Raw genomic sequence first — 12,759 nt, 5'->3', positions numbered from 1 at the left:
GAAAGCGTTTTTCCTAATATCTAATCAAAATTTCTTTTGTTGCAACTTTTCTCCATTGCCTTTCATCCTGTCACTGTGCACTGTTCTGAGAAGAATCACAGAATCGCTGAGGTTGGAAGGGACCTCTGGAGATCATCTAGTCCAACCCCCCCTGCTCAAGCAGGGTCACCTAGAGCACATTGCACAGGATTGCATCCAGGCGTGTTTTGAATATCTCCAGAGAAGGAGACTCCACAACCTCTCTGGGCAACCTGTTCCAGTGCTCTGTCACCCTCACAGTGAAAAAGTTTTTCCTCATGTTCAGATGGAAGCGTCTGTGTTTCAGTTTGTGCCCATTGCCTTGCGTCCTGTCACTGGGCACCACTGAAAAGAGTCTGGTCCCATCCTCTCGACACCCTCCCTTCAGATACTTGTACACGTTGATAAGATCTCCTCTCAGCCTTCTCTTCTCCAGGCTAAACAGGCCAAGCTCTCTCAGCCTTTCCTCATAGGGGAGATGCTCCAGTCCCCTAATCATCTTTGTGGCCCTTCGCTGGACTTGCTCCAGTAGTGCCACATCCCTCTTGTACTGGGGAGCCCAGAACTGGATGCAGTACTGCAGATGTGGCCTCACCAGGGCTGAGTAGAGGGGGAGAATCACCTCCCTTGACCTGCTGGCAACACTCTTCCTGATGCACCCCAGCATACCATTGGCCTTCTTGGCCACAAGGGCACATTGCTGCCTCATGGTCAACTTGGTGTCCACCAGCACTCCCAGGTCCTTCTCCGCAGAGCTGCTTTCCAGCAGGTCAAGCCCCAACCTGTACTGGTGCATGGGGTTATTCCTCCCCAGGTGCAGGACCCTGCACTTGCCTTTGTTGAACTTCATGAGGTTCCTCTCCGCCCACCTCTCCAGCCTGTCCAGGTCTCTCTGAATGGCAGCACAGCCCTCTGGCGTATCAGCCACTCCTCCCAGTTTTGTATCGTCAGCAAACTTGCTGAGGGTGCACTCTGTCCCTTCAAGAGTGTGACTCCATCTTCTCTATATTTTTCCATTAGGTGTTACCATTAGGTTCCATCAGTAAGATGCCCCCCATAACCTTCTCTTAAGATTGAACAAACCAATTTCTTTCAGCCTCCCCTTGTACATTGTGTACCTAGTAATCTTTCTGGCCTGCTGCTGGCCTACCTGCTGTAGTTGGTTAACATCTGTGTTGTACTGGGGAGCCCAAAAGTGGACGCATTACTCCAGGTGTGGTCTCACATGTGCCTTTAGGTGAAGAGCAGGTCAATAAAAGAATGTTGAAAGGTGTTGGAGAAGGTTTTATTCTCCTCGCTAGGCCTTTGGTTTTGAAAATAAAATAATTGTATATCCGTAAGGATGTGATTGGCTATACAGTCAGTTAGGACTGACCTGGAGGTGTTAATCTGAATTTTAAGGAATCTGAAAGAGGCTGAGGAAAATATTCTTTGGTCATTTAGAAACCATGTTGCTGAATAACTTGGTGGACTGTGATTAAGTTACTAATGGCTGTTGAAAGTTGTTTACACTGTCTGGTGTATCAGAAAATCAAAATCCTCTCCTTCCAGCTATAACAAGATACCTTAACTACAATACTTATCAAAGAGAACTAAAAAACATTAACTGTTTACAATGAAAAACTGTTTCTTCAGAGAATGGTTTGCATTAATGATATTCTTGATTAAAGGTGTTTAATTATGGGGAGAAGTAGTAGAACCTAATTTTATAGAAGGTATCACTCAATACTTATTGTATCACTGTGGCATAAAATAAATACATTTCCTTGTTATGGACTTCATCTTTCAATTTAGGGAAAGAGGAGAAAGTGTAAAGATCAATTTCAAATCCTAAAGATTGTATGTGTGATGTACTTTTCAATAAACTTCTTTCTAGTGCTCTTGGAGGATCATCCGCCCTTCACATCCCAGCCTTTCCTGGTGGAGGTTGTCTTATTGACTATGTACCCCAAGTATGCCAGCTACTAACAAACAAGGTAAGTTTATAATTTACCTTGCCTTAGATGTTGTACTGTACTGTAGTAACGCACTATAATATTTCCATAGACATGTTTTTTCTTCTGCTAGGTGGTTCAGGTAAGCTATACTTAAAGTAAACTACCCAAGGAATAATTTCTAGGATAATAGTTGAGCACCAAAACAGTGTGCTGAATGTAATGAATCTTTTAGGTAAATAAGCATGTTTGGTATCAAGCCCTGGGGTGGGTTTTCTAATTGTGACATGTTACAGTTAGGTTAAAATGTTATTGTAGTCCACCTCTCTTTTGCTAGTAAATGCAAATATATAGTTCACCTATTAATTTTCCAATTGGAAAATCTCTATTTAAAGTCTCATACCATAATTGTCATTGTAGATTTTGAGAGCTTAACAGAGGATTCAGTGATTTTCATCTTGGATGTTTACTCCAAATAAACTAAATCAGCAGTCTACTTGGATGTTTATACAGTAATAGCCACTTAGCGTTGCATGTACTGAAAAGGTTGTGTTCTGGTTGGCTTAATGTTTTGACAAAAAAGAACAAATATAATATTTTGAAAGCTTCTCCATTATTTAAGTATAATTTTCAATACGAAGCTTAGGGGCCAACATCCAGGGATCTGCCTATTATAGACTTCCTATTTGTATTTATATATGATTTTTACTTTTGTTTGTCCAAAGGAGGAAAATAAAATTATCTTTCAGAAAAAGTTCTTCAGAATGTGTTTCCATAATTATATTGGAATCTATCTTTAGAGTTGTTTTTGTTGTGGCTTTCTGTTAAAATTACTTTCTGTTTTTAAAATCTGCAAGTACACAGGACTGTTTTTATCCTTTTTTAAACAAAGTCCCTTAAGCAAACTTATCATATGTTTTCCTTTCCCCAAAATAACATTTCAGATCCCACACAAAGCCTTCAAAATAATCATAGTTTTTATAAAATGAAGTAAGTCTCATTTTATAAATAGAATAATTTTACTTTAAGGGGTGCAACATAGCTCTCAGCAATGATTGTATCAAGGCTTTTTCGAAAAATTTAGGAAAGCTTTTGCCAGCCAAGGAATTCTAATATTACTATAGCCAAGAAAAATAATGTATGCGTATTCCTCCTGTTCTTTTCATGTTCTGTGGGGAAAAAGGCTTTTAAAATGTTAGTTTTCATTCTGGAAGGCAAAGGGATTTACATAAGAAATCAAGTATGGAACCATTCTGTACATACTCAAAGTAACCAGTTGTAAACCAGATGCTCCTTCAACCTGGCAACGTGTGTGTTGTTTCTGTTATGGGTCAAACCCTGTTCACACTATTCTGCTAAGTAATCCCATTCAAATCAATCAATAAGAAAACATACACAGCTCAAGGAGAATTTTGCCTTCAGTCTTCCAAGTTTAGCATTGTTGGATTTTGTCTGTGCCAGGACGGAAGTCTTTCGAAACCCAGAATGCCCCAGAACTTGATGCTCATGATTGAGTAGGTGGCTCCCTGAGTCAGCATGAAACCAATGAGGAAGCTTAGCGTAAGAAGATTTTGTTGGAGGTGCAGTCTTCAGAAGACAACTAAGATCACAGCTGTGATTTTTTTTTTTTTTTTTTATAACCAGAGTGTAACTTTGACACTTAGCCAGCTGTCAGTTCAGGTAATTATGTTTTGCCTGTCACAGCTTCCTGCTCAAACTTCAGTTAGGCAAGGTGGTGCACTTCTTTTCTTCACTCTTTATTTTGCATGGTTAAACAGTGTTTCAATATATTGTGAAATGCTACATTTCACATAGAAGTGAGTGAAGAGATTCCTGTATGTGCAAGATTTTCTGTGTACAAGATCCACTCTTTGGTTTAAAGCTATTTTAGGATAAATCATGCAAGCTAAATGTAGGATTCCGAATTATTACCGTGTCAAAAATAAATCTTCCTTAACAAGGAGTATATGACAGACTGGGAGGATTGGCTTTTTTTAAAGTTTTATAGCTTTGGATTTGTTTCTTTCTTTTTTTTCTTTTTTTTTAAGGTACAGTATGTTATTCAGGGATACCACAAGAGAAGAGAGTATATCGCAGCTTTCCTGAGTCACTTTGGAACGTAAGTTTTCTTGTAATGCATTATTTTGTGTAGTATGGGGAAAAGTGTTATTTTCTGCACATGGTCTTTGGTTATGTAACTGATTTCTAGTGGGTAAGCTGAAATTTGGTCATTTTTGCAGAATAATGTGTATGCATTCTCTTTCTATAGTAAAGTTGGTATGAAGCTCAGTGTTACTTCACTTAGTGTCAGCTGCCAATCTGATTTTACTCAAAAAATGGCCAATTATGGGAAAAGGATAAGTAGGGATTTTCTCCCTGTGCAAAAGAAATGTCCTTGTTTCTGAAAAAATGATTAGAGGGGTCTTGCAGTAAAAGGCAATGCTTGAAGTGCATTAGGTATAGAGAAGTGGGGTCTGGTTCCAAATCTGGCAGGAGCCAGAAACCACTGCCTGGCATAAAGGCAAGAATCTGGTGACCGGCTGCTCCCGCCATTCAACAGTATCTCGTCCCTTGAGAGAAAGGCCCGTCATTTCCTGTTGAATTCCTGTATTTGGAAGGTCCACGGCCTGATATGTTGGCACATTAGTATCACAGATCAACTGATCGGGGTGCCTTACCACTCTGAAAGGTAGGAGCTTTGGTTTTCCCCCTAAATTCCAATTTCAGCAAGAGTCCAGGAGCTGATGTGACATGGATTACCTGATCAGCAGTGTCTTGCCTCATTGTGAGGAAGGGATTTCTGCTTCTGCTTGGTCATTCCAAACGCTGCAAATATCAGGAACTCTTAAATCTCAGGTCTCTCAAGTAAGGGTAGAAAAGGGATTTTTAGCATGCGCGCAAATTTTATACAACTGTAGGTAGATAACAATGACTTGAACTTGGACACGTGAGTAGGTAGAAAGTTGATGCAGACCCTGGAGATGTAATGGGTTTAAAAACATGACTCTTTTTTTCTTCTGAGAATTATTTGACTCAATCTACAGTGCAGAAATGGCCCAGGTGTGCCTCTTCTATGCCACGTTTTTATTTCCCTTGTGAAGCGGTTCAAGAGTTCTGATATTGCTTCACACTTCTAGTAAATGCCATTTCCTGATGGCTGAGACTTTTGATCTGTCTACTGAATAAGTATTCTATATTTTACTTTTGTTTACTTTTATGCTGAGGCATTTCTTATATATACTCTTGAATTTTCAAATTTAAGCTCTACTTCTTTGCATTTTCAATTTTACCTTATGTCTGCAGACATGATAAATTATCTTCACATGAGTAACATATGGGGAATTTTTGTGTAATGTAATGTACAATTATTATCAATTTATTACTGCAGATGCTGTTAGCAGCTCTCATTATATTCTAAAATATATTTATATAAACTGAATATGACTTTTGATCAGATAAAAAAAAAAAAAACCTCCAGTACAGCAGCATAAATAAGAAAATTATTAAGCTTAAAAGTTTAATTAATCTGAATTTGGCTAGAAAATTATAAGTTAATAAATTTAATATTGGAAATTTCTAAAGAAACAAACAAAAAAAACCCAAACCCTGTAATCCAGGATTTACATCTTTATTATGTAGTATTGGAATGAATGCTAGGTAAAAATTGCATTCATTTTTTGTACTTCTTGTTGATAGTGGTGTGGTGGAATATGATGCAGAAGGCTTCACAAAGCTTACTCTGTTGCTGATGTGGAAAGATTTTTGCTTCCTTGTTCACAGTAAGTAACTCTGCCTCAGGCATAAATTTCTATCCTCTTGAAGATAAGAGTTCAAAAGGGAAAAAATACAATTACAGGAAATAATTTAAAAGTTTTAGCTATTTTTATCCAGTGCTTAATGTATTTTTGATGTGGCCATGACACTTCAAAAATACAAAATCTTGATTGTACTTTGAGAAGGAGAGAGGATCTCTGTGGATAGCACATTCTGCCTGGTTTGCAGAAAACCAAAGATGTTCTGGGAAGTTTCTCTAGTAACTTCACACAGAGTTAAGTTCACAGTTGTAACTTCTCCTATTGAGCTGTCAACAATACCTTGATAATGAGGACCAATGACATACGTGAGCGGGAAATACCTAAAATGATGTATAATTGTTAGGAATCAATACATTGATAGTGATAGTAGTGACTCTCTAAATCAAGACTGGGTTACTTTTGAAAAGATGCTCTTACTTAAATACACAGAAATTACTTTATGTAGAAATTAGTAAGTATGGTTCTGCTGCTGCCGTACGCATGTTTACTTAAGCAGAAATTAATATTTCTTTCCCTTACAGTAATGTGAAAATCACAGCTCTCAAAGGTATTTTGGTTTTGGGAAATTCAGTCATCTTATACTTTATTTTTGATCCTTACACTTCTCATTTCTTTGTTTAAAATAATTGCAATACAAAATAGACAGCTGCAACGTTGATGTTTGTTAATGCTTTAGTTCTGGAATATTTCAAATTACATTCTTTTTGACTGTGGGTTAGCTTTGCATGTGGAAAAACTAATGATGTCTAAATGACATCTTAATTTATACCAGGTTTTTTAGAGCAAGAAGTGAGGACTGCCATTGTTCAGAGAAGTCCTTTTTCCTGCGTTGTGTAGGAGATCCAAAAATGGTCTCACAGATCCCCTTCTTTTTATCACCCAAGAGTTTCAGACTGTAAAGAATTCCGTTCTGCAGAGGTCTAGAAAACACAGACTTGAAATTAATTTCCATTATATTAATAGGATTTACATTGGGAAAAACACAAAGTAAAACTGATACAGTTGGAGAAATTGCCCTTATTACATCTTTATTTACTTTTCTTTTCATACAATTTTTCCTAGGAGATGCTACTTTTCTTTCTGTACAACCTTCTTGAAGATCCCTGCCTTTTTTAGTCCCCATTATGTTTAGTTTAATTTTATTGGTGGTGGTAATTGTGGATTTGATTTTGCCTTGGGATAATATAACTTCATAAATGGTGAAGCAGTTAGTTTTCAGGGGAATCAAAATTCAAATTTCTGTTAGATAACAGAGTAGGTTTTAACTATGAAGTAATATTCAGAGTGCTCAATTTAACTGGCGTAAAGCCCATGAAAGCTACAATTATAACTGAATGGTTTATCACTATGTATTAACCCTGTGGCCTTAGAAATCATACAGTAGCTTAGCTCTGTAAGTCATTGCATCACTTGCTTGTTGAACAATCCACTGCAAAAACATTTGTTTCATGTACTAAAGGATATTGCAATGAAAGGACTGAAACCTGCACTTCATTTCCTGAGTGAAGTAATGTAGGCTTTCATCTCTTAACCACTGACATTACTATGTATATTATGGTTGAATATTTAGCAAGCATCTAATAAAATGTCTGGGAGAGATAGCCATAAGTTGAAAACTCTTCTACTTTATGTATTTAGTAGTATGCAGAGAAAGTATTCAGAGAAAAATAAATAGGTCAGTATACTGTAAGCACAATGGCAAATCAACTGAAAGGAACCATAATAAATTTTACTGGAGTCTTAATTTAGGCTAAAATTTTAGGCTTAAAGTGAGATTGTGCGATATGTAAACCCCAAAATGAGTTGTATTTCCTTTAAAAGATACATTCAGAGATTTCAAAAATAACTTTTTAATTCAAATATTTTCATTCAGAGTTACAAACTTGTTTGGAAACCAGGAGGTGAAACGCGTTAAAAATGACCTGAAATTATTCAGAGTAGTTTTACTGAGTGAACTGAATTAAAGAAAAAGAGGCTTTCTGGAAAGAAATTGGAAGATAATTCTGGAGTGCAAAAGCCCAACAATCTCAGAACAGTTTCTCTTGCTAAAAAAATGTGGCTTGTGCAATAATTACAGAATGAGGAGCAAAGTCTTCCCACTTTACCTTAAAGTGCAGGAAAACTATCTAATTGTCAACTTAATCATGAGATTAATGTAGCTGCTGAAGTTGTTATATTAGATCAGAGTGGTCAATGGAACTATTGTTTTAGTGGTTTAGTTCTAAGAATTAATCAAGTGCTTTCAAATATATAGCAGAAGCAATGAACATTCAGAGAAGTTCGTGTGGAAGAGGAAGTCATTAATCAGGCTTAATGCTTTTGATATTGATATTGTTTATGCGTAAGCTTCAGTATGAAGTTTTGTAAGTAAACTTCAATATACTGCTGATTTCTTTCTCTACTTAATTATATATCAGCTATGATTCATTTCTTGACACATGATAGATATTTCTTCCAAAGAGTATGTATGCATACCTTATATAAATGTAAACACGAATAACTCTGCACAAGTAAGAATTAAGTAGTCCTATTGGTATGGACACAAGAACAGGACTCCAAACCTGTTTGTAAGTAGAGTTTTCAAAGTTTAATTTTTGTCTTATGAGATTTTTAGGATATCAGCACAAAGGAGATTGACAGCAGTTGGAACAATTGCTGTTTAAAATGCTGTTTAAGACATCTTGAAAAGGATGGGTATTAAAATAAAAAGGCTTTGTTTCATTGTGCAGTATTTATGGGGATGGGGAATGTTGGAAATTGCCGCCATTTGTGTCTCAAATTTATATGCAGTCTCAGACCTAGCTGAAGTTGATAGAAACACTTGCTACCACTGATCTTGGGTAACTGCAGGGATATTCAGCTTCTATGTTCAGTAATACCAGTGACACAGGAGGTCTGAAGTGCTGGTCGTGTGAAAGCTAAAAGTTTAATTAACAAGCTTTCTTGCTATCGGGGTGACAACTGAAGTGGCTTTTTGTTCACCTTCTTAGCTGTCTGTGCAGTTATGTGGTGACCTGTATTAGAGAATATATCAGAAATGGGCAGCATTATTCATCTCAAGAAGAATGCGTTTCTTCTCTGAGAAGCAGAAGCAAGCATTGGGCCTAGAGTATTAATTGGAGGTTATATCTGTGATGATCAGGCTGTGGGCAGACAGCCTTTTCTGGATTCCCTTTTTTTGGTAAAAGTCATCAATGCCAGCTTCTGATACATTCCTGTTTGGATATTGCTATCTGCACAAATTTATCAGCAGAACAATTTGTGCCAGCTCAGTTGAGCTAGCTTATGTGGTTTGAATTGATTACCTGAGCTAAGCAACTGGGGATTGCTCACATAACCCTCCTCTGGGTCTGGATTAGCACATCTGTCCACAGCCTCAAAGTAAGCAGAAAGCAGCTCAAAAAGTAAGGACACAAAGAATTTTTGGTAACCATATTGTCACATGAGGCTGGGGGGGGGGGGAGGGGGGAGGAGTTTGGGTGGGAAAAGCGTTAGTAGCTGGGAAGACAGGTTTATACTACTGTGCAAGGAAACTTCAGCTTATTCCAGTAGTGTTCAGAAAAAGAGGAATGCATGCTCATTCACTGTGGAAAAAAAAAAAAAAAGAATTGCTTTGAAGAACTAAGTCATTCTATGAGTTTCTTTTTGAAACAGAAATAAGCCATGATGCTTCAGATACTGTTTTAATCAATCAGTAGGGCTACACAAATCCTTAGAATTCAGATATTTGTTAGCTTTTCAGACAGCTGATACAGTTTAAGATTTTACTTATCCTTTAAAGGAGATTGCCCCTATCCTGGAAAGTCAATGTAATGGAACTAATGAGCATTCGTCGGCCACTTCATCTGTTCCTCCAGCAGCAGTTTAAATAAACCAGTGAACTTTGTGGTGAGGAGCTAGTGAGGAGGTTTGGTAAAGTCTTAAATGGAAGTTGTTTGCTAGATGAACGTGTGTCTCATCACTTAATATTTGGTATTTGGGTTTAGGAGAGCTTATGCAACAAGGCAAAAGCATTTTCTTTCATACAAGATTTTATTTATTGTTTTCTTTTTTGAAATTGCTTCTGCAGATTCCTATTTCAAAAATCACATGCCTACCACACAAACTCCAGAGTCGCTGAGATAATAAAAGCGTTTAAGGAAGTACTTGTTTGAGCAATTTGGAACCCAGAGCATAAGACTCTATTTCCTGTAAACACTTTAGTAAACCTTTATCTGTCTATAGTTTTGACTATAAAGCCCTCTCTTGTGAAGGGACCTATAGATCTTATTAAATGTGAGTGTTAGAAGTAGTTAGTGTTTGTTGTTTTGATGTAGTGTTTAATGCAGTAGGAATATGCTCAATGGCTGAGGCTCCTATGTGCTGCTAGAGTATGAATAATCATTTGAGTGGGTTTGGTAGTTTTAGAGATTTTTCAGTGTTTTTCTCTCATGTTAGACATGCTCACATATCCTTTGGAAGCTGAAAGAAGATAGTCTTTAAGAGTTGCTCCTCTTGATTGGTATCAGCGCCTGGCAGTGATCATGATTAACACTTAAAATTCCAGGAAAAAATCATTGGAGGGAAATAAGACTGCATTTGCTCTACTTTTTCCAGGGAAGTTAGTCTGACTGTGAAAAAGAAGCCTCTTCAAGAAAAGGTATGGGAGAATAGACTGTTTTCTGCCCCAGTCATTTTTCTGAAAAGGAGCCAAGAGCATTGAGTAGAATATTTACATCAGAGAGCTTATATGGGTTTTGATGGCTTTGTGGGCTTTTTTCTAAAGAGGTATTTCAGCTTACTGTATGGTGCTTTTATTTTATTACTCTTATTGTTCCTTAAATGAAAATGGGAATGTATGACTGTATGGAAGCTAAGAGAGAAGGAAAAAGAGGGCCTGTGACAATGTGAATAACACAAGGTATAGGAGAACAGAGTGATATCTAGTAGTTTCAGGAAAGAAAGACAGGGCAGCAGAGATGTCAAGCATAAAAAAATAAATGTTTCAGGAGTCCAGAATGAGAAGTTCAATACTGATTTTAAAAAAAAGGCAAAAGTCTGCAAAGTTTGTATAGGGATTTCATTTCACTCTTAGACAAGAGAAACTGGAGTTTAACAAAGCCCCAGTGATGTAAAACTGTGCCTGGTAGAAGTCAAAAGCCATTAAGATCTTATGCTTCAGAGTAATTCTTTAACAGTTTAATAAGCAAGTGTCTCACATGAGATCAGTCATCTTCTCTAACTCTCTCAGCGCTTTTAGTCAATAACATGTATTTCTTTGAATCTGATCTTGAAAGTTCCTAATCACCTTCAGTTCTGCCTTGAGCAAAATTTACCCTGAGCAGAGGGTTTTTTTTCAAAACTTTATACGTTGTTTTAATATCAATAAACTCAAAAAATAAAGCTTTCTATGGCATTTAGTGAGGTGCATCACTCACTGAGTTCAATGAAGGTTGCAGATACCTTGCACTGCTGTGGATCAGGCAGCATGATAGAGAGAGAGCTTGAGTCACAGGCACACAGTTGGGTACTTAGCTAGGTATTGTCCCAGGCTAATCCCAAAACTGAATTGCAGCATTAGGAAAATGAATTAGCCTTTTGCTGATTATTTTTTATCTGTTGCTTATTTTTATTCTTTATTTTAAAGGGACGCTGCAACTAGATTTAGTTTGAAATTTGTATTGAAATCTAAAAATTTTTGTTTTTGTCTTTAAGAATATTTCAAACATCCTATTCCTTTGATTCCATCTGAGATATTTACTTTTAGATGAGCTGAATGAGATTTTCCATATTTAGGTATTTATAATGGAGGCAAGTAAGCCTGCAAACAGAAGCACTTTTTCTTCCTCTTGTTCTGTTTCTCTGTGTTCATTTTGTAATGATGTCACTCACTCTAAACTGCCTTTAGGCTCATAGTTTAAATTCTGTTAAAAAAAGACAATGGAGGGAGGATGAACTATAAAATTTCATATGAACAGCAACACACAAATAACTGTAGTGATGAAAACTAGATTTTAGAATTATAGTATGATAATTATTATGATGGTGGAGTGATAAAGTGTTTTTCAGTGTCATTTTGCTGTTGACAGTATCTTTTTAATTTCTGAGAAACACATACATTTGCTATACCTTTAAAACTGTATTATATTGCTGTAGACATTAAATGATGTTCTTCCAGGAACTCAAAGCACTTTAACAAATGAATGGAAGGTGTTTTAATAAATTCTTTAAAAATTGCACTTTTTAGAAAAGTGGACTATTGCTGTCTCTTATCTAATAGGTCTGTCTAGCTAGAATACTACCACTATGTGCCTAAGTATGTGGCAGCTTACTAATAAATTCTCATAAAATGTGCCTGATATAATGATATAATCCTATTTTATGTACTTAATTTTGGAAAAATTGCTCACTGGCAGAGCTGGGACTCAAATACAGATCTTTTTCAGTACCTTTCTTTTTGCTCTATATGTGTATCTGTGTCTACGTATTTTGACATTGTCTCACATGGCATTCACAGATAAAGTTTTTCTTTTAGGTAAGAACTGCATTGAAGCTGTGATATATATCAAGTTGAAAATTTGCTGTAGCAAGTAGAAAACAAGTATGTTGTTTTCAATCTAGAAAGGAGATGATGATCATGGGTTTCACAGGGTTCTGTCCTGGGTTCAATACCAGGAAGTATTTTCAGAAAAGAACAGGCTGAAACAGCACACCATATGATTGTTAGAGGTGTAAAATTTCTAGAAATAAGAATTTCATTAAGTAATAATAGATTTTCTGACTCTTTCTTCCCTGTCTCCTTCCTCTTTCTCCCCAGTGATAATTACTTTGTCATCAAAGTAAACTTTATCTAGGAATCCATATGTAATGCAGTAATAGCACACAAAGATGACTGCTACAGGCTTGTTTTGAAATAGATAAATATAAAAAATTTACTTTTGAATAATAACAAATACACCTTGTATTAGAGGTGGAGCTGCTCACAAAGATACTTAAACACATTTATATGTCTA

At 36.6% G+C, this 12,759-nt stretch overlaps 1 protein-coding gene across 3 annotated transcripts in view; it reads left to right on the top strand.

Moving 5' to 3' along the window:
* The window catches only part of BABAM2 (BRISC and BRCA1 A complex member 2), a 189,327-nt gene that overhangs the window by 139,737 nt on the left and 36,831 nt on the right, over nt 1-12,759 (top strand). For all 3 annotated transcript variants that reach the window (XM_067293178.1, XM_067293177.1, XM_013943835.2), the window contains exons 8-10: nt 1,895-1,994; nt 4,001-4,071; nt 5,649-5,731. In XM_067293178.1, coding sequence (XP_067149279.1) covers nt 1,895-1,994; nt 4,001-4,071; nt 5,649-5,731 — 254 coding nt within the window. The remainder of the gene's footprint in view (nt 1-1,894; nt 1,995-4,000; nt 4,072-5,648; nt 5,732-12,759) is intronic.

This window comes from Apteryx mantelli, chromosome 3 (genome assembly GCF_036417845.1).
Source record: "Apteryx mantelli isolate bAptMan1 chromosome 3, bAptMan1.hap1, whole genome shotgun sequence".
Taxonomy (NCBI): domain Eukaryota; kingdom Metazoa; phylum Chordata; class Aves; order Apterygiformes; family Apterygidae; genus Apteryx; species Apteryx mantelli.
The sequence above is the reverse complement of the archived record's forward strand: the minus strand, read 5'-3'. Positions and strand labels throughout refer to the sequence as shown.